Genomic DNA, 21,079 nt, shown 5'->3' on the forward strand with positions numbered 1-21,079 from the left:
TTCCGTTCGGTTTTCGTCCTGACCGAGCGAGAAACCAGCGAGGACCCCGTGGACCCGTCACCGAACCGATATATACATCATGCCCCCGGTGCGACTCGGTGAACCGTGACGGTGTGCGCCTCGGTATACGCGCCTTCGAACTGATCATCGGTCGCGCACGAGCGAACGAACAGGGAAACCCGAACCCTTACCCCGGGGGCTTCGCGCGACCCTCAGGACATGACCCCAATCTTCTGCCATTCCTTCCCCCAATCGCTGAGCCACCTCCACCTCCACCGACCCTACACGGCCCTGACAGGGACTGAAGTAACAGTTTTCTTCGACCAGTAGTCGACTGGTAGTTTTTCCCCATCGTTTAGCGTTTTGTTCGCTTCTTTGCTGGTCGTTTTTGTTTATTTCGGATGGTGGAAAATCGCTATCGTTTTGTTGCACGCTTCCCCCCCCTCTCCCTCCTCCTGTTCCTTTCTAGGAGGCACAGAGGGGAGAGGAGAGCGGTGGGTGTAAAGGTGGGCGAATGGCATCCAGCAGAAAGAACAGAACATAAAACTAAAGCAAAACCTTGCAGGTGGAAAGGGTTTTCCATTTTTCCTATATTTTATTTTTACTCAAACACACACACGTATATAATATACACACACACACAACATGTTCTAAGCTCTCCTCCTGCCGGCGCTCTGGTACCTCCTATCGTTGCTTCTCGGAAGTCTTACAAACTTGATTTTGCTGGGGGAGAATGCTTACCCAATCTGCCCCTAGGTGTTCAGTTGCAAAAATCAATCGAAGCAGCAGACACGAGTTCGGATTCCTTTTCGGTGCTGTCAGCGTTTGTTGGTGTGGTGTTCTAGGCCAAGGTTTGTCTTAAACTACGACGCAAGGTGAAGATTACATCTGGCTCATCATTTACTTCTAGTGATTTCCAATCGAATGGATCGCTGAGGATTGGTGTTAGATATCCTCCCGCCAATGGTCGTGCTCCTGCAGCTTGGCGTGCAGGAACTTGCCGGGGCTGTTGGTACTCTGCAGTTGCATCGCCCCGTACAGCCGGTACTCGTCGGACAGCTCGCCAAGCTCCACCCCGCACTGGAGCAGAGTGTTCAGCAGCTGCAGCTGGCGTGCGGTCGGCCGCTCCAGATCGTAGTTGCCGATGAATGCAACGCCGATGGATTTGTCGTTGCGCCCTCGAAGGTGCGCCCCTGCTCGATGCCATCCGATGCCTTCGTACACGAAGCTACTCCCGATCAGGAAGCTGCAAGCGAAAATCAACCGGATCAACATCAGTTTCAGCGGGGGCTAGAAGCCGAATGGTGGCGTCTCACTTGTAACCAATATCGCTCCAGCCGTTCTGCGTCTGATGGTAGGTCTGTATGTTGCGCACCAACTCCCGGCAGCCCGGAGCCGACATACACCGGTCACCGGTCGTATGGTGGACGATGACAGTCGGGACCGGTTTCAGCTGGTAGGTGACGTTCGTGGACTTGGCGGCCCCCCACGCCGACCGCTTCACCACACCCGCCATGCAGGCCGACTCCGGAGCCGCATCCTGCGCCACCACGACTCCTGCGACGGCAACAACAAACCAGTCACGATTCGCACCCTTAGCGATCCTAGGCAATGCTTACCGTGCTGAAGCGAAACGAGAACGCCACACAGCAAGACGACGGACGTTACATCACCAAAAGTCACCATCTCCTTCGGAACCGAAACTGAACCTCAATCCCGTCTAGCGATCGGTCTTATCAGGAGTGCGGCTCGTGTCAGACTGCGTTTCAGCAGACAGAATGCCAAACCTGAGCCACAAACACCAACACAACCAGCAGAATCGACCGCACTGCAGGCGGAATCTGTAATTGTCATCACGCATCGAGGCAAGATCACAGAACGTAGGGGATTTTTCTGTTTGCATCCCACAAGTATGTGTGTGTGTAAGTCAGATTGGTAGAACGATTGTGCACGCTGTTAAACTGGTATTCTTTGCGTTTGTTTTAGCACTCGTCTGGGTTCCCCCGCTCGGGGTCATCGGAACCAGTTCGCGGCCAAAGTCAAGAAGTGGCGGAAGAAAAAGAACCAAAACACAGACAGGCGCCGTTTGGTGGAATCCCCTGTCGTCGGAGCAGAAAGCTAATCGACCGTTCATGGACGATGTACGAAACGATGAGTCAAGCTTGACGTAATGCAGACTCTGTCTAATGGCGTTTTAACTAAAAACCTCGCGACTAAGAAGATCTCTTTTTAAGAAGCTGTGCAAAAGTGCTATCTGTTTTTTGCATTTTTGTTCGCTACTAGGTACAGATGTTGATAGTAATGTTGTTACTTATTGTTTATTGAAATATTTTCTTGCTCTAATTCTCGTTATGCTAGGAAGAAGAAGCAGTAGAAGAACTTAATTTGCTGGTTTTAATATTCGCTTTTTTGCTCGAAATGTGTTAATAATCACTTGTTTATACATATTTGCTCGTTTCGGTTTATTTACGTCTCATCTAACAGCCGGAACACAGGAACGCTAACAAAACGAGTATTATTTATCACGCAACATAAGATTTTTGTTTTACTACTTATTTCTACTCTTCACTAAAGTAATTGATGTATAAAACTCCGTTCCAATCGATATTATTACGATATTATAAAACTTGCTTCCTGTTGTTGAAACCTGTGTAGTAGTAGATGCGGACTGAGCGTTCTAGAGGCCCCAAGCAGCTATAAGTTGAAGGCTCCAAGCACATGCAATACATTCACCATTCTATATTTCGTTTCAAAATTTATAAAAGTTCAAATATCATTAAACCACACACTTTTAATAAGGAATTAAATCTGAATTAAACTTCCATTTTCCTTTTTGTTATTTCATTGAAATGTTTTGTTTTGTTGAAAAACCAACAAAAAGTTTGCCAGAGAATAATTTTCCACGCATAACATTTTCGATGAACCTGATTGACAAGTAATTTAAGGTACTTTTTTATTGAATATTTTTTAACACGATTTTAGATTGATAATCTGAAATGTTTGACAAACGAAAACAGTTAAAATAATTTTTTTAATGCAAACTTACGATATTTGAAAATGTGCTGGGTATTTCTTTTGATGATACATGTTCATTATCCTTAAACTAGTCTGAGAATATTTCTCGCCTTTGATAAAATCTTTACATTGATGTCTATAATTCACGTTAATGTAATCAATCAAATTTTCGTATATTAAGTAATATTTAATAGTATTAAAACCGTATACGTTAAACGTTCTCGGAGAGAATACTGCAGTCAGTCGCTATAGGCTCACTTAGTAATGTAAGAAAATGTCATCAAGATAAATCAATGCTTTCACTTTGTTTGTTTTTAGTTTTTCGTTTTTAATAGTTAATGAATTCAGCATTGAAGATAAACAAAGAACAGATATATTAAAATTGTCCAATGACAAACATCTCTATACTCTTAATGTTCTCCTTGGTTTAAATAATTGAATCATACAAATTGTAGCAACGTAGGAACAACTCTACATAGATTGAATACAGTGTATTGTCTACTTCAAATTCTTGAGCAAAGCATTTCTGTGGATGAAGTTATTAGTTGGTCGTTAACACCTCAGCCAACACAAATGGCTGCCCTCCCTGCATACAGATTAATGCCTTCCGCGTACACCGACAGATGTGTGGCAGTTGCATAATTCGTACCAGCACGATGGAGGCCCCCGGGGAGTACTCTTCAGCAATGCAATGCATGCACTTTTTCCGATCCTGTGAAGCGTACCGTGCAGTGGGTGATGGGAGAACAAATTGATTCGATCTTGCAGCTCGCCGCAATCTGGGAATGCTCTACCAGATCTCGTGGGATGCAGAGATCAAACGTATCGCTTGGAGCATCCCAAGCCACAACCCGCTTGGAAAGGTTGTCTAGTAAGGGGTTGGAGATGAAACCGATTAGCCTGGGCTGCGAGGTGGTGGTTTCTGGTGCTGATACCGCTATTTTTCAGCTGCGTTCTCATGCGACAATGGTTGCGCTAGTGAAGCCGCCCGCCGGGACTCACGAACTTGCGTGCAAATGGCGATGGAGGTGATCCAGTGCATCTGCTGCATGTTGCTCTGCAAACTTCTTGCCTAACTCGGCATGCGAGGTGTGGGTGAATTCTGGGAGCTGTTCGCGTTTGGTTTATTCGTTTAACGTTCCAACTCGTTGATTCAACGCCTCCTTCTCCCCCGGGTTTGTCGTCCATCGCATTGTCGTCATCGGTGTTTAATAGGGTAGTAATGGATACCGGTAGGCAGTAGCCGAAACATTGGCGGCTTCCTCCCGATCTCCCGACTCTTATCCACCCCGACCTCGGTTAATGCTAATGATTGACTTTCCATCGCACAGTGGACCCTCTCGCAAGGGCAGTTGTTGGATTCACTTTCCCGTGCAAACTTGCGGAAACATTTCGTTCGCAAGAACAGTGATGAGATGCCTTCGCCCGCGACAGTTCGGTTCGTTCGCAAAGTCCAACCAAAGTGCATGTTGGTGGTTGGCGTCAAAACAGTCATTAGCATACAGAGCAGCGCCTCGGACAAAACACCGCCCCCCTTCGCACAGTCCATTGTTTCTGATGTCCCCCCCTCCTTCGCCTGTGCTAAGGGGTGTGGAAGGCGGGTGGGTGTAGGTGATAGTAGGGCCCAGACACCTAATCGACTATCTTGGCAGTAGCACCTCATTGCGGAGGTTCGTGCGCCAAGTCTCCGATTCGTTACCGCCAGTACAGTCGAACCTGCATAACGTAGAACCTTTGCTCGGTTGGCTTTGCGATCTTCACTAGATTGAAAGTGAATAAAATTCTGTTTTATTCAATCAATTTATGAATTTTTCATAGGTCGAAAGCTCTTACTGGTTTATTTTAATGAATATATTTAGAGGAAAATTTAGAAATTAACTTTGTCCACCACCAACGACAAACGAAAAGGATGTTAACCATGTTCAAATAATCCCCTGAACATTAAAAAAAGGGTTACACAAAGTCTGTTTGGAATGAATTAGATTTTATATTTAAAAAAACCTAAATATGAATGTTATTTAATTCTGACGAAAGTGAAACGGGACGGAACAGAACGAAAGAATCTGTTTTGCAAATAGCAGTGACACAATTATTGTCTTTAAATTATAACTTTTTGGTCAACTAACTCTAGTTTCACATTCGTTATAACTTTAGATAAAAGCAAAATAGTTGCTAGAAAACTTTTGGACGTTTTACAGAGAGCGAAGGATTAAATATAACTTATTGCTTTTGGTGTAGTTGGACGTTGAGCATCTTTGTTGATGTTTTTGACTTCTTTGCCAGCGAAGAAACGGGAAAACGAAGCGTAATAGTTAATAAAGTCGTGTGATTCCGCTGCTCAATCTGTCAATATTAATTTTGGCTTTCATACCCTATGATTGTAGGAAAACGCTTCTGCGTGCCCTTTATAAATATCCGATTTCATCTCACTTGATTATGAGTTTGTATTTTTTGATACTGGAAATAAAATAGAAGAGTAGGAATTGAAAATCTACCCCTATTTTCCAAACTACCGTTAACTAAAAGTCCCTCGTTAAAATCGATATTGTAGTAGCATATGAAACTGGCTCGGCAGATACTAACAAGACAATTGCTACGAATAAAATCTTCTCACTAACAGGTGAGAAAAGTGGCTCGCTTGGAGGGGTTCGACTGTAGTCGGTTCGATTGCAAAACTGCATTCGCCGCACGATGCTGCGATGCAGTGCGATGGCACTCTCTCCCTCTCTCAGGGTGCACTGGAAAAGAGTCTAAAACCTGGAAACCGAGCTCCACAGAAAAAAAGAAAACGAAAGAAATAAAAATAAAGTAATCGGTTGAATGATGAAAACAAAAGGCGAACGCGCGAAGTAACGTGCCAAGTAACGTCGGTTTTTTTTTTTGTGCAAGGGGTAGCGGGTATATGGGATGCGGTGATGCCTAATGCAAACACCGGCTCATCCTGCAGCCCTCCCACCCCGCCGTTGATCGAATTTACACCCGATCCGAAACCGAACACCTCCCTTTCGCTGCGCTGGCTGCTCGTCTGCATGGACGTTTGCAAATCGGTCTCATGTATGCACCATTTTTCCCGATGTCGCACGCCGATCCCGTGTGCCGACGCTTTTCTCGCCGCATAGGCGTGAAGGGGGTGGGTCGGGTGGGCACCATTGGGGAAAATTGGCGGTTTGAAATCTTTGGCGCACTCGCTTTGATACCTCGACGGCGGGTTTGAGGGAGGAGGTAATGCCTGGCACTCGGTGATGGAGTGCCCCGATCTGCTCCGATGGTTTGCAAAATCGGTGCACCTTCAGATATTCGGGCGATGATGTTTGTTTTAGGCCTTTGGCTGCATTCGGCCGCTATAAAATGCAACTATTACGTGCCAGCGCAGCTTAGTGGATTGTTAGCGTTCTGACAGGGCGCATCGGAGGGTAGAGGCAAACAAAGCCAGAGTAATCCCGCTGTACCAGCACGGCCTGAACGTCTCTATATAGTAGTCATAGCTGTTAGATACACCTAGAACGGACGCGGGCCGAATTCTGAGGTCAATGTTTGTGCACCTTATATCCAAAAACCCAGCAACGACTTCTAGCTGTGTGCCAGTGTACATGTGCGTGTGTGTATTTTGACCCGGTAACTGGGCCATCGCCATCATGTCACACCATCGACGAGTGATTCTTGTGTGTTCGGCGCTAGCAGCGGTGAGTTCTTGCGGTTGATTCAATCAAACTGTCTGCGAGGAGAACCAACCAAAACGAAAAACTGACAACAATCAGCAATCAATAGGTGCTTGACCTATTCTTTCCCCAAGAAGGCACCCTCTTCTGATGACATTATGCCATGTGTTCTCTCAAGTGTCCATAAGCAATATAGAAACAGTTTCTAGTAATTCGAAGATCAGCTATCAATCAAGCAATGAAACAAATCTCGGGTGGGAAGTGAACCAGGAAGTTTAAGCTCCTCAGAAATTTGCTAGACCAAACCACCGCCTGTAATGCCTCTGAAGTGACTCTTTCTCTCTCTCTCTCTCTCTCTCTCTCTCTCTCTCTCTCTCTCTCTCTCTCTCTCCCTCTCTCTCTCACTTTTTCGTTTTTTCCCTGTGATCAGCTGGTTGCGGGTCGTCCAGAGCCTCCAGTTATAGGACCTTCTTCCGGGTCGATCGGACCTAGCAGTTCTAGTGGAGGACCGTCCGGGAGTCTCGGTTACAGCTACGGACCACCGCCACCGTCACCCTCGATCTCAGTCAACAGCTACGGGTCGGCCACGTCCGAGTATGGGCCACCGACGCAAGCCCCGGTCATACACAAGCACGTGTACGTGCATGTGCCACCACCGGAGCCGGAGTACCAAACGACCAGGTAGGATCTGAACCCTGGAAACCCCAATTGAGAGTTCGAAAAGAAGTCGGTAGATGCTCGTTTCAGTTTACCCCAGTTAGGAGGTCTGATGAGGAGGATAGGCAGTATAAACAATTCCAAGTGTGACGCTCACTATGAGTAGGGATATAGTAGGATGCCTATTATTACTTAATCCTCTGAGGAGACCTATGGAAGCGTCTAAAAGGAGTCGGTAGGTGGTCGTAACACTTTTCAGATTGTCTCCATTTTGAGAACTGTCGAAGATAGACAGCATCAACAATTCCTTGCGAGAAGTCTTCCGGTTGGAGATGTTTATGGTGGTACGTTTACAATAGTGATGAGAATAATAACTCTTTTTAGATGTTCCTAGGAGACCTCCCAAGTAGAAATTCAAATCCCAAGAGCTACTAGTCGCCACAGAGATTTGAATCTGTAACGAGAAATCGAATCCCGAATAGGGATTGGAATCCCAACCAGATGATTAAAACAGTTTTATGGGATAAGAGTCCCTGTTTCAGATTCTAATCCCTTATTGAAAGACGAATCCTCGATTGGGGTTTGAATCCCTAATTGGGATTTGATTTCTTGTAAGGACTCAAATCTCTGTGGCGACTAGTAACTCTTTTACTCACTCCTGGGATTCGAGTTCCTACTTCGGATTGATATCCTTTATTAGAGCTTAGAGTCGGTGTGACGACTTTCTTAGTTACTCGTTAACTCTATCGGGATTCGAATCTCTGCTAAGAATTGAGTTACAAAAACTACCGATGAGGATTTAAGTCAATCAATAGAATAGTAAGATTCTACCCTCCCACTCTTGCTTACATCATTAGTTTACAAGTCGTACGAAATAAGAAGATCGTAGGTTATTCACCGCTTGGCATATGCAATAACCGAGGATCAAGTCGAGAGAGTTATCGCATGCAATGGTATAGCGAAACCGCAACCAGGGGAACTCCCAGGACCTCTGCAGTTGGTTGTTGATAAGTGACGCCACTTCGACCTCCGACCCATTGTGACCTCTTGCAGGCTGTTGCAGGAATCGGCTCAGTGGCCGAGCTGAGCCGAAATGTCAAATTCACACGGCCCGCGCACCGATGGTTGTGTCGTAACCACCAACACCACCATCGCCACCGATCGATATCGCTTTCCATCCTTGTGTCGCTTTGGGCGCGTAAGGGCTGAACTGGTCCGGTATACGCCGGCATCCCAAAGCAACTGATGACACCGGACACTCGAATTAATTTCGTTGTTCGTGCTCCTCCTACTCCTGCTCCTGCTCCTCCATCGCCGGTCCTCCACCGGCACCGCTTCGCTAATCGACATGGCCCGGCCCCGAGATGGCATTGGCACGTTGCGTAATGGGTTCGATGGCCGCAGGCACTCGGCGCATCCCAGCCGCAACGGCCTGTCGCTTCATGGAGATGGGTCGGTTGGATGGGTTTTTGTGAACCGGTTCCGTGTGGTGTGTTGCGCTCTCGGGGGCGCTTTCCTCTTTGAGCGTGCTCGAGCGGCGGCGGCCGGAGGAGCAGGGCGTGGTGCAGGGCAGGCGGAACCACTATTGTGCCATAAAAACCAGGTGTGGGGACCGGGTGAACCAAAGCTGTCGCTCAATATTGTCCCATGTTTCCGCGCGAAATCGCGGTTTTGGCATTCAGCCGTCCCAAAGGGGCGTCATAATTCATCTTTCGATTTTTCGTTTGCGTTTTCACTTTTCCCTCCTACCCACTCAACCCTCCACTCCCCCCCCCCCTCCCCTCCCTTCCGTTGGTCGCTTATTTCCTGTTATTTTACCCCGGACTTTCTTCACTTTCTTTCCTCCCCCCCCCCCCCTCCATCGCTCCCACCCTGCGCGTGTGCCGTACCTGTCCTACTTTCGTGCAACTACTCCTCGCCTTGGCGATTGGTTGCAGGAAACCGATCGTGGTGCCACCGCCCCAGAAGCACTACAAGATCGTCTTCATCAAGGCACCGTCGCCGGCCACGGCCGCCCCGCCCGTCCTGCCGCCGGTCCAGCAGAACGAGGAGAAGACGCTCGTGTACGTGCTGGTGAAGAAGCAGGACGAGCCGGAAGAGATCGTCATACCGACGGCGGCACCGACGCCACCCTCGAAGCCGGAGGTCTACTTCATCCGCTACAAAACACAGGTGAGCAAACAGCAACTTCGGGCGACCTCTCCCGCATCTCTATCTGGGCTATTCTGTCTTTCACTTGCCTAGCGCGCGTCCGGCGAGCAGGGGAGTAATGGCGGTGGACCATATCCGGAGAGTGGCGTCCCAACGCCCCCGACCGAGTACGGTGCACCGCCGCTACCGAGTCAAAGCCCCAGCAACAGCTACGGCGTACCGCTATAGGTACATTCTCAGCGAGTACCTTTACCACAAGCTCTTGCGGCTATACAGCCTACCCGAGGAACCAGCGCAGGACGAGGACGACAACGACGAGGAGGAGGAGGAGGAGGAGAGTCCGCTGCCAGAGGCGGACTAACCGGAGGATGAGCTCCTATTATCACCTGCTTTTCGGATGTTCAGATGAAGTCCCGGAACAGCAAATCGTAACCGCATTTCGTCTCTCTTTATCGCTCGGAAACGAGCGTGACTTTTATTTGATACTCCTTAAATATTACAAAACAAAAGTGAGGAAAAGATGGAAAAAGTAAACAAACAAAATAGTACAGTTACAGAAACAGAGAAGCGATCGTGTCGAGCTGCCCGGGTTTTGGGCCGGGGTCGAGTGAAAGAAAATTCCTTGCTAAAATTGGCAGTGTATGTTTTGTTCCGCGTTCGCAGGGGAAGGAACCAACTACTGCACACCCCCGAACAGCTCAAGCACGAGAAAGAAAAGGGGAAAGAAATAATTTAACCGAGATTTCTAATGGCTACTACTGCTTTGGCTACCACTGGAGGGACGGTTTATACGACTCGGGTTGGCGCGTTAGTGCCTTCCATTGTCGTGACCTCCGGGGTAGCCGAGCGCCGCCTTTGCATTCGCTTGTTTGTGTTTGTGTGTGGTTTACGTCTGTTGCGTTGTACTTCTTAAGTTACTAAAATTTGTCACCGTTATACTATTTTTTCCGTACTTTTTGTTATTTTTTTTTCTGCGGTTTTCTTGATAATTTTCTGCTTCATCAGCTTCATCGTCGCAAAAATTGTGCTAGCTAAACATTAAAGTGCGTTCGCTTTGCGTTAAAGCAAACGCCTGGGAATTCGGGGGGATTTCAGGGGGAGGGGATTCTGCTGCCTGCGGGGGCGAGCCCTTTATCATCGGGCCCGACCGCTCGGGTCGGTCATCATGGTGTGCCTTTTTAGGCGTATCCGTGTCCGTGATGGTGTCCACCAGGGGCGCCGTACGCCTGAGCCGGGAGGTCTGAAGAAGAAATGGAAGAAAATTCACAAAATTAAATCAACCACTGCAGTGTGTAAGTGATTGTGGTTCAAGCAAGCTGCAACAACCTCCCTTGGCTGTCATATCAGCCGGTTCCTGTCACCAAACGAGTTTGGAGGTTTGGAGTTCACCGGAGGCTGTTCGTAGGGCGATGCAAATGTTCATCCGAATTCAAACCAAAACCCCGAAAGCAATCGAGTGTCAAAGCAAAAACCGACCATTGGTGAGTTCATTAATAATTCATCGAAACGCTAAACGGTATAAGCGCTCTCTGCCTGCCATGACAGGAAAGCGGGCAGCTAATGAGTGAGTTTAATAAAACACACCGGAGCGGTTTGGAAATGCCATCGTTTTACGAAAACAGGGAAACAGAGGGAGGAGATAGCAGAGTCAAGCGGCAAGATGTTTTGACCGTCTTGAAAGGAGGGAGCGGCAGAACCCTTCCAGCGTTGAACGAAAGTGCAAGCGCTCGCTTCCTTCCCTTAGGGTGGCTTCTCCCCTCTCTCCAAACTCTCCTGCATTCCCACGGCAAGCTCGAAAAGGCATTCCACCCGGTGCCCGTGATCGATCATCGTACGAAGGGCGGGTACGAAAGGGTGGGAAGGAGGGAGGAAGGGAGGAAAAACGAAACAGAGAGGGAAAGTGGTACGACGCTATTGATCTTTTCGGAGAAATCAAGAAATCATTCAAAGGAAACAAACAGACTCCGCCCGGCATAAGGATTCGGGGATCCTCCCGATGGGGGGGGGGGGCGGGGAACAAAACCTGCCGTAATAACGTCACCGCATAAGTTATGCATTTAGTGAAAGTTTTTCACCGCGTGCTCGAATATTCATTGTCATTTCGGCAGTTTCCGTGTCGTAGTCGGCGGGATTTTGGGATTTCCTTTGTTTTCGAATTTTTTAACGAAATCTCCTAAGCCGACGCTCCTATCCCTCGAACCACGTCGCGTTCGGTAAGGGGGAGAGAAAGTGTGGGTCAGTGAGTATGAGGGTGGAGAGGGGAGGAAAGGGCGAGGGATAATGGGGCAATAATCCGACGTCGGTAGACGCAGAAGCAACGAAGGCTCGACGAATCCAGGAGATCTGGGAAATATCTGCCGCTAGAAGTGTCGACTTAGGTCTCAGACTTGCCTCATAGTAGTGTTCATCTAGCGAAGCAACTCCACGAGGGGATGCTGTTTGAAAGAGAATGGTGGAAAGAATGCCTCCGTGCGACTCCGAGGGGTCAGCATGGCAACCGGTTTTTGGGAACGGAAAAACGGCTGCATCATGCACCGTAGGTTATAAGGTGCATGCCGTTAGACCTCAGCTCAGATCGACCGGGTGGGACTGAGTGTGTGGAGAGTTTGCCCCGTTAAGGGTTATAAAATTATAACATGTTCTTTTGACGACCGGCCAGATGGTGTAAAAACCCTCATCTCATAGCTCCAGAGTAGCGAACTCCAGCCCGAACGCCGGGAGGTGCATCCAAAGTCTGGACAGTTTTACGACCCTTGACTACAACGGTACAACGGGTGGAAGAATGTTTTCGAAACTTTTACACGTTTCTCTTCTGTCCTCTGAACCTCGGCGTGCGCTAGAAGGGTGGGAAGCAGGAATTTTCCAACTCCGTGTTCACAGTGTTGGTAGTTCAGTGAACTCTCTCAGGTTCTAGTCGGGGAGGCGTTCCAGCAGCAGGTAGGTACTTACGTGAAGCGGACGAGGCGTGGGCTCCGGCGGTGGCCGATGCGGTACCACTGGAGGAGAGCAGTCCGAGTCCGGCGTCAGCCTGGGCGACCGCACCGGAGCTGCTGCCGACGGCCAGCGGGACCTGCTCGGAGTTGGTCTTGTACTTGATGAAGTAGACCTCCGGCTTGCTTGGCTTGCTGACGGACGGGGCGGGCAGGCTGATGTCGCCGAGCGCCTCCGGTTTCTTCACCAGCACGTAGACGATCGTCTTCTCCTCGGTCTGCGACTGCTGCAGGGCGAGCTGGGCGGCGGACGGCTGCACCGACGGCGTCTTGATGAAGATGATCTTGTAGTGCTTCTGGCGCAGGCCCGGGGCGACGATCTGCTGCTGGAACGACTGCTCCGGCTCTGGTGGCGGCACGTGCACGTAGATGTGCTTCTGGACAATCTGCTGCTGGGGAGCTGGAGCGGGAGGGAGAATGAGAGGGAGAGAGAACGGCTGTCAGTATCTCTGGATCGAATTTGGCCATCCCAAATCCACCATCATTCGGCCCGTACTTACCACCGACGAAGCCGACGGACTGAGCCTGGCCGCTGCTGAAGGACTGGGCACCGGAGAAGGCGTTCGATCCACCAAAGGCGTTCGATCCGGCGAAGGCGTTGGAACCGGCGGCGGCACCACCACCACCGAAGCTCAGGGTATCGAAAGCGCTAGCTCCAGCCGAGGCCGTGGCCGACGAAGCCGTGCCCGAGAACTGCGACACAGCGCCCACCGGGGCGACGTAGGTTTGCTGGGGCTGGGCATAGTTGTAGCCACTGTGGCCACCGTGTCCACCACCACCGTGGTGGCCACCGTGATGACCATGGCTATAGCCTCCTACTGGCGGCTCCGGACGGGCCGCGACGATAGCCACGCATGCCGCAAATACCTTTAGGCCGGGGAAAATATGGGAGGGAGAGAAACAAAACGAACCATTACGATAACGACCTGCGATTCTGAGCCTGTCCTTAGTACGCTTTAGTTCTAGTATAGCAAGAGCGGTGGGACAGCGGGACCTAATGGCCATAACTCAAGGAACACTAGGCCACTATTGCACACGCATTGCGAGAGATTCTGCGGCTGTATACTCCGAGTGCTCCGAGCGTAGTTGTGCCGTACTTCTGGCAGCCGAGTTGGAATTGATTGAAGAAGTGAACCCCTCCGTCGAGGATCAGAGCGAGCTCGCGCTCTGAATGAATCTTTCAATGACGATCTAATGACCCGATCTGGCTGTACTGTACTCTTCCTCACCACTTAAAACTTCGACCAAACAGACGGTTCACTAGCGTCAATGCACGTTCACGATCAGTCACATTGCACCTGCCGAAACCGCGTCCGGACACTGGTTTTGTCTGCGTGTGTGTCGCACAATTGTAGAGCACGGCTTATTGGATAGAACGCACCGCACACAACACTTACCACTAGAACTTTCATGGTTGCTGGACGAAACGGCGCTGCTGGTGAGGTTGAAGATGGTCGACGACTGCAGTCGGCACGGGCACACAGTGTTAACACTCCACAACGGATCAGGATTGCACACGCGGCAACAAGGATTGCCTGGAGGACGCTACGGACGCTCGGACTGGCTTCGGCTGTTTGCTGCTGTGTGAGCCGGCTGCTGCTCGATTGTCTGTGATGATTGGACATTGTGCGAAGCCGGCTTAAATATAGTCATCTTCCCCCACCACCGGCGCGCCGGCGGAGGAGGCTTCGCTTCCTCGACCCCGTCGCAACCGCTCCGCCGGCTACCGCTGCCCGGCGGTCCCACGAGCAGACAAAAGGTCTCTGGGTCTCCCTGGCCCACGCGGCCCGAGCGCCCGCCTGATTGGCCATATTCCACGCACCACGCCAAGGGTGGTGGTGGTGGTGATGGTGGTGACGTTCGAACCTGGATGCCTCGGTGGCTGGGATGGTGTGGAGATGACCGCGAAACCGGGCCCCGGGAGATGACCGTGCCGTCGCGGCTTCGGCGGGATTTCGGGTCTTTCTTTCTTGCTCTACCCAACTCCCATGTTGACAGCTGGTGAGGCTGGAAAGGGTGAGAAAGTTTCGGAGGCCTCGGCGAAAGCGTAGGACAGAGCGGGAAGCGTCATCCACAGCCATCAGCCAGTTCGGGGAAAGTGGATGGAAGTAGGTGTTGGCCGAATGGCTTACGCCGCGAAGGACGGAGCGACGGAGATGGGCGGACGCAGCTAAAGAGAGTGAGAGTTTCGGGACCTGCGTCCACGCGATATGAAGATGCGATACGAATGTGTGTGCTGTGAGACAAACAACACAAAAAAAAGATGAACCCTCACTCCGGCCCCCCTCCGGGCCGCCTTCCTGGTCTGCCCATCAGGTGAATCAACATTTGTGGGTCCTCTCGTTTGGTCCATTGTTGGCCCCGCGTCGCGTGCCATGCACCCGGCGGCCTATCCCCAACGTCGCACTGGCCGTTCGGGTGTCCGAACTGATCGAGCTTTTGGAGGTTTCGAATGGAGATCGAGATCGGATCGGGCCGGTCTACAGCATCCCCGTACGTGTGCTCCTAAGCAACCCAACCAGGAATTTTCGTAAGATAAATGAACTGAACTCAAACGAGCGCACCGCGTCACGCTTTGTCTACTCAGGTGCATTTGCCGCGTTCTAGCATCGACGAATCCGATGCGTGAACCGTTTGTTTGCGATCCAACAACGATCAGAGCATTCTATTTTTAGATACATCAGTGGGAGAAGGATGTTCATCAAGCATCGCTCCAGAGGGATCTCCTAATTTATATTTCAGTTCCAGCACACCTCCCTTATCAATGTCTGATGGCAGGATAGTAAAATGATTCTTTAAGCTAGGGTCAATGCGGGGTCGATACTAACCGAGGCCGCTTCTTTATTTGGAGCCGAAAACCCTTGGCAGACCAGGAACCGATGTCCAACTTCTGAGTGAAACAAGAACAAAGTATTTGTGCCTAGATTGATTTGGTTGTGGTTTGCACCTGTTCAGGAGTGCGGGGTTCAGGATTAAAGCGAATGACCGATTGCCTGGAACGCAATGTTTTGTTGGAAATACAGACACAGTGAGGCCTCGGAGCGGAGATAGTATCGGCAAGCAACGAGGAGAAGTGCGACGGATCGTTTCATTTATTCTTTTTATGGTTATCCACCAATGAATTTGCAGATTCGATCTAAAGTGCCTGGTTCCATTCCGGCTGTCAATTAGACTTCAGACGTCAGATGTGGTAGGAGCACATTGATAAACATTGGGTAAGTTGGAAGACATTTAGTTTATTGTGGAGCATTTTACAGAAGTATACAAGGCTTATACAATACATGCAGTATACAAGAAGTATACTTACTTCGTCAGGGTTTTCAAGAGACCTAATGTAATCAAATGCTCCTGTGGAGCGCCGTACTAATAGCCGTGTTGGCGATATCCCCCTCCCTCCCCCCCGCATTCTCATCCCATCATGCCTTTTTCGCCCGCTTCACGATTGGGATTTTAAAGCTCCCGAAGCGTTGATCAAATTATCAGCATAATGATGATGCCGACGCAAGGTTTAATACCTTACCTGCTCATTGGACCATCCTTTCGGCCGATCTGTCGACTGAACCGGCCACTTTCGCTTCATTTCCCTTGCGACCGGGTCCCAACCCTCTCCATCCGTCCCCTCCTAGGCGGCCAACATTTGCCGGATGGTGACATTTTCGCTTCTAACCGACGCCTCCGACGGACGGCCGAGCCATTACGTCCATCACCAGCAACCATTAGCCACACAAATACACACACACACACACTGACGCGACACAGCATCCATACTGAAGCATCCAAATATTCCCCAGCAACCCTCCCCCCTCGTGGTAAATCGCATCCTCACGTCGGATAGTTAAACAGGTCTGCTTTCGACGTGCGACGACCGTTTTGAATTGTTTGACAAATTTGCATTTTCTTTATCATCATCTGTTTCAGTTTGTTTTCTTTTCACTTTTCTTCGCCCCGCATGTTGCGTGTGCCCCGTGTTTGTGTCCTGATTTTCCTATAGATCTTCTTCTTCTTCTTCTTCTATCTTCGATCTCGGTAGTGTTTTCGCCACCCGTTGTCTGCTTCTTGTTCCTGCGTGAGATGCTGCGCGCACACTCCGTTGTAATTGATTGGTTTACGCTTCGCACTTTCTTCTTTCCCTTCCTACTCGTTGTGTATCTCGTAGTTTGATGTTATTGTTGTTACTTTTTTTATTTCAACACTTCCCTGTGTATGTTTCCTTCATTCATGTGTACGTGCGGGAAACTGGTACATCCTATTCTGTCTGTTTGTCCACTCCGCTTCCTAAACACAACTTTTACAACCCTAGCGGTCCCTCCCGAGCCGAGGGCCGGGTTGGACTCTTCTCGAATGTCAGGTTTAAATTTTCCACTCCTTCCGCACCGTCCCTTTTCCTTGCGAAACCCGTTCCCGTGGCCCCTCGCGTCCCCAAAGGCAAGATCCCCTCAGACATAACGAGCTCCGGTTGGATAACGGATTCAGTGCGGTCCCGAGAGGACCTGCTCCGTCCCGGATGGGTCGGATTTTGTGATGCCTTCATCGATTGTTTCCTATGCCTTTGATAACCCCTTTCGTAGCCGACTCTTCCTCCTGCGTCCGCCGAGAGTCTCTGACTGTTTGTTTGTCTGACATCGTATCGTTTTCTCTCTCTCTCTCTCTCTCTCTCCCTCCCTCTCTATATCTTTCTCAGTCGCGAGACATATCGTAGGGGATGAAGAGTAGTAACCGTAACACTTTCCATTTCTTTATTCGAATTTTTCGATAGTGATGCCATTAGCATTAGGTGTCCGGTGTCTCTATGGACACCGCCTTGATCTGCTCCCCGGAAGTGGTACGCTTCCCGGGCGCCGACACTATCGATCAGTTTTCCACCGTACTTGGCCGGCCGCTTCAATTGCGCTGCGGTAGATCGGTCTGGAATGTAGGTGACAACGAGCGTGCCTAAGCTTTGTTTCTCTTATTAGAAAACTCCTGGCTTCACTCATTTCACCTCGTGGGTGCGTCTGTGTCTGACCCAAACGATACAGGTTTTTTTCCTGTCGTTTTGTTTTCTGGTGTTTCTGCGTTGTATTTGATTTGAATTTCTACCCATTTTTTCGCCAATAGCTTAAATGTCAAACAAATTCACCATCATCGTCATTTGGCGTCGGCGCTGTTTGTTTATTTCTTCGGTTTTTTCTTCCTCCTCCTTCGATTTCGTGTGTTTCGTTTACATTTTCACTTTCATCGCTGCGTTTTTCGTCATACTTCTCTCGCTATCGGGGCTTTTATCGAATTTTATTTTTATCGAAAGTTTGTCCGGCTGTTGTTCGCTGTCCGGCTTCCTGATTTCCCGGTGGAGGAATTTTTCACCCACAATCTGTCGCCGCATCTCGTAACCGCACGGCTGCTTGATTGATTTTATAGGCGACCGGTAATAAAGATATCAAAGGTTGGTATCGCCTGGATAAATTACCTGGACCCGTGCAATAGATAATCGCCTCGCCGAAAAAGGCTGGGAGTAGGTACTCCCCCTCGATTACCTTGTGTCATCGTAAGGCAAGCCGGCCAGGCATCGGCTGCAGCCAAACTGATGATTGAGCATAAACCAATAGACCCACAGCCTCTTCAGGACTTCGCTTCACACTTTGTGGAGTTTCGAGGGGGGCCAAAATGTCAAGAGCTATCCATTCCGCCGGTTGGAAAGTCAACTTAGCCAGCTGCGGCTTGCAACCTCAATTTTGGAGCTATCAATGTGGCAAGGACGAACAGGTTTGTCGGATGCCACTGACGTGTGCGTTCTGCCGTAACAACCTTGGTTAGAAATCGAGGGTGCCCAATTGCATGCCGATGTAACGCATGTAACGCCGACCTGGTTAACGTCATAACCACTGCGATATCGAGGATTGGAGGCAGGTTTCGTTTACGACTCCATGGGGCCCGTAATCTGCTTACGAAGATGTGTTTCTGGTGCAGAAGAGAAATGAAGAGGAAAACCAAACACGACAAAATTCCTCGACGCAGTGTTTCTCAACCTGTGTGTCCTACCGGAACGGGAGAGTGGCTCCAAACTTTAAGGCTACTTTACGCCTGACCACAACACGATAGTTTGATTGGTAGATATGTCGTTCAATGACTGCATAAGGAAGGAAATCGGAGAATCGGCGTAAGAATCTATAATGTTATATTAAATTTACAAAGGAACTACCCTGTACATGTGCAAATATTAAAACACTAAGTAACGATTGCAAATTGCACTTAACACCAACTGTCAAACGCTCATTTCACTCATGTGAAACCCAACTTAACACAAACGATTTGCGTTCACTCACATGAAACTCAACTCAACTCAAATGTATATCATTATTAGTTGTACAGATAAATTAATTTAGCTTATTTCTGCATAGTTTGTTTATCCACCTAACAATGTCGGTTGACAGTTAACGTTAATTTTTGGTGAATCGTATCTGCATATACTGAATTCAGCAACTGTCAGTCTACTGAAATGAATACGAATGAAAGTTGACGATGAATGAAAGTTAAAATGGCTTGGACATAAAAGTATAAAACGGTTTTGAATCCGAACTTTTATTGTAAATTGTTTATTGTAAATTGTAAATTTATGTTGGTACTAGCTAAACCACTTCTTTTAAAAGCAAAAATTGTAAAACAATAATATTCATTCAAACATTCAATGCTTAATATAAAACGATTTGTAATAAACCGCACATTTATTTTAGTATCTCAATTTTTGATCCAAAATGCATTAAAAATGATTGCCTGTGTAAATCTGGCAATATATTTCACTAATCTGGCATCGCATAGGCGTAAGAGTTGAAAATCTCTGCCACTTGGGTATCATAAACGGCATGATAGCATCATATAGCCAGAAGAAAAGAAGGAAGACAAACGTTGCGCGTGGTGTAAACTTAGCTAACCGATGCTTATGCAGCATGCGACGATAGCTGGCAATGGACGAGAAATTGGAGAAATGCCTGAGTCCAAGTGCGCTCACCCACTTGAAGAACATACTTCGCCGGAGCGTCATGATCGTTGAAAAGAAAATGAAAAGAAATCACTTGGATACCGACAGCATCGGCAGAGGTGTGTGTGTGTGTGTGGTTCCCGTGATGGTTAAGCCGCCCTCGGAGGTCCACCGGAGTTGGATGTTGGTGTCTACATCGTCTCTTCTTTGGCCGGCTGGAGTGGCAGACATATTTGGACCTCTCTTCCTCTGGAGGACTTATGCAATCGCTGGTTAATTGCTTCCATGGAAAAGTCCCTCACGGGCGCTCAAAGGCTTGCACAAAACTGAGGACGCGATGTTTATCAATGATACTCGTGGGGCGGGGACTCGACTCTCTGCGATGTTCGCACCTATGTTATAGCATTGAGTTCGAGTTCAGGGTTTTGCCAAGCGGAGTAATGCGATTCGGCCAAGTCCTGCCGAGCCGGGGCGAGAGAATTGCCATCATGGGACCCCACACCACACACAAACACACACACACACGTGCTCGAAGCGTGGAAACTCTTCACGCTGTAAAACTTGTACGCCGGACACCTTAAACCAGCCTCGAGTGCACCGTAATGTGCCTCATCAAAGTGAGTGCCTGTTGTTCTTTTCCTCCTGATGAGACGCATTCCAGACCCCTTCCCGGGGGCCCTGTTTGAACGACACCCAGCCATTATCTAACCGGCACCAGGGGGGGCATGGTACCGTGGAAAATCGTTCTCTCCTATAGGTTATAACCATCCGTGCGCCATCGTTTACGATCCGGCACCACGCTGATGACGAGGAAGATGATGCTGCTGATGACGATGATGAAAAGCTGACAGTCTTCGAAGACGGCTGCGAAAGGTCACACGCCAGCTCCATCGCCGGCGATGACCCTGCACCTCTGGACCCAAAAAAAAACTCCATTACGTAGCAGAAGAGCACACACCGGGCCGGACAAGCGCAAGGAACGAAGCGAGTATCCGACCCGACCCCGACGGCTGGCTGCCCTTGTGCCCGTCGCGGTTGAAATTGACATACATCGACCTCATCATGCGCGGCTTGCGGGCGCAAAACACCCTCATCCATCGTTAACGACACTTTCGCTTTTGCGCTCGATTTCAGGGAACCTCTTCAAACGTCGACGACATCTTCGATTTTATCATCGCATCGCGGCTTTCCAAATAATATCTCTGGCTCCACCGCACGGAGCCGATCTCTAGCAAACATAAACGGCCAACTCCGAAGGGGGTTTGCCCCGCGGGAGAAACTATTTCGCGCTCAAATAGCTTTGCCGCGCGCGCGCGCTTCAAACACCCCGCCGGTCGTTTGGTTTCCGGTCTATGAAATCCATACGGTTTCCATCCGGTTGCTTCCTGCTTGCCTACAAAAACTCGAACCCCTTCGGCAGTGTGTCGGTGCTTCTTCCTTTTCTGCTTCCGAGATCCGAAACAGTTAACCCCCACGAAATTCAAACGATTTTGATTATTAAATGTTTATCAATTTTTATCAAACACAGCACGCGTGTGAGAGGCCTTTGGTTTGGTTGCATATGGCTGGGGTTTCTACACATTTAGTCGAGCTGGCTGTCGCAACATATTCCCCCCGCTCAAGATTGCGAATTTCGTCGGACCGGTACGGAA

The 21,079-nt window shown here is 49.2% G+C and overlaps 3 protein-coding genes across 3 annotated transcripts; 1 reads left to right on the forward strand and 2 right to left on the reverse strand.

Moving 5' to 3' along the window:
- Nucleotides 1–571: 571 nt before the first annotated feature.
- Nucleotides 572–1,737, reverse strand: LOC131269155 (peptidoglycan recognition protein-like). Its single transcript, XM_058271483.1, has 3 exons — nt 1,620–1,737; nt 1,317–1,557; nt 572–1,246 (listed from the first exon to the last, which is right to left on the reverse strand). The coding sequence occupies exons 1-3, from the start codon at nt 1,684–1,686 to the stop codon at nt 946–948; spliced, it is 609 nt and encodes a 202-aa protein (XP_058127466.1). The 5' UTR covers nt 1,687–1,737; the 3' UTR covers nt 572–945.
- A 175-nt stretch (nt 1,738–1,912) lies between these two features.
- LOC131269005 (uncharacterized) lies at nt 1,913–9,710 on the forward strand. Its single transcript, XM_058271314.1, has 5 exons — nt 1,913–1,922; nt 1,987–2,141; nt 7,105–7,355; nt 9,269–9,503; nt 9,576–9,710. The coding sequence occupies exons 1-5, from the start codon at nt 1,913–1,915 to the stop codon at nt 9,708–9,710; spliced, it is 786 nt and encodes a 261-aa protein (XP_058127297.1).
- A 950-nt stretch (nt 9,711–10,660) lies between these two features.
- On the reverse strand, nt 10,661–13,884 carry LOC131269006 (uncharacterized). The gene is made up of 4 exons (XM_058271315.1): nt 13,873–13,884; nt 12,976–13,339; nt 12,432–12,872; nt 10,661–10,722 (listed from the first exon to the last, which is right to left on the reverse strand). The coding sequence occupies exons 1-4, from the start codon at nt 13,882–13,884 to the stop codon at nt 10,661–10,663; spliced, it is 879 nt and encodes a 292-aa protein (XP_058127298.1).
- Nucleotides 13,885–21,079: the final 7,195 nt, after the last annotated feature.

Source organism: Anopheles coustani, chromosome X (assembly GCF_943734705.1).
Source record: "Anopheles coustani chromosome X, idAnoCousDA_361_x.2, whole genome shotgun sequence".
NCBI classification, from domain to species: domain Eukaryota; kingdom Metazoa; phylum Arthropoda; class Insecta; order Diptera; family Culicidae; genus Anopheles; species Anopheles coustani.

What these genes read in the sequence shown, in the direction of transcription:
- LOC131269155 (XM_058271483.1), bottom strand. Translation starts at nt 1,686, where the DNA reads ATGGTGACTTTTGGTGATGTAACGTCCGTCGTCTTGCTGTGTGGCGTT. An exon ending in TCTCGTTTCGCTTCAGCACG is followed by an intron (nt 1,558 to 1,619) that starts GTAAGCATTGCC and finishes TTGCCGTCGCAG; the next exon opens with GAGTCGTGGTGGCGCAGGAT. An exon ending in TGGAGCGATATTGGTTACAA is followed by an intron (nt 1,247 to 1,316) that starts GTGAGACGCCAC and finishes TTTCGCTTGCAG; the next exon opens with CTTCCTGATCGGGAGTAGCT.
- LOC131269005 (XM_058271314.1), top strand. An exon ending in CCGGAGTACCAAACGACCAG is followed by an intron (nt 7,356 to 9,268) that starts GTAGGATCTGAA and finishes GATTGGTTGCAG; the next exon opens with GAAACCGATCGTGGTGCCAC. An exon ending in TCATCCGCTACAAAACACAG is followed by an intron (nt 9,504 to 9,575) that starts GTGAGCAAACAG and finishes TCACTTGCCTAG; the next exon opens with CGCGCGTCCGGCGAGCAGGG.
- LOC131269006 (XM_058271315.1), bottom strand. An exon ending in TCAGTCCGTCGGCTTCGTCG is followed by an intron (nt 12,873 to 12,975) that starts GTGGTAAGTACG and finishes CTCCCGCTCCAG; the next exon opens with CTCCCCAGCAGCAGATTGTC. An exon ending in CCACGCCTCGTCCGCTTCAC is followed by an intron (nt 10,723 to 12,431) that starts GTAAGTACCTAC and finishes TTTCTTCTTCAG; the next exon opens with ACCTCCCGGCTCAGGCGTAC.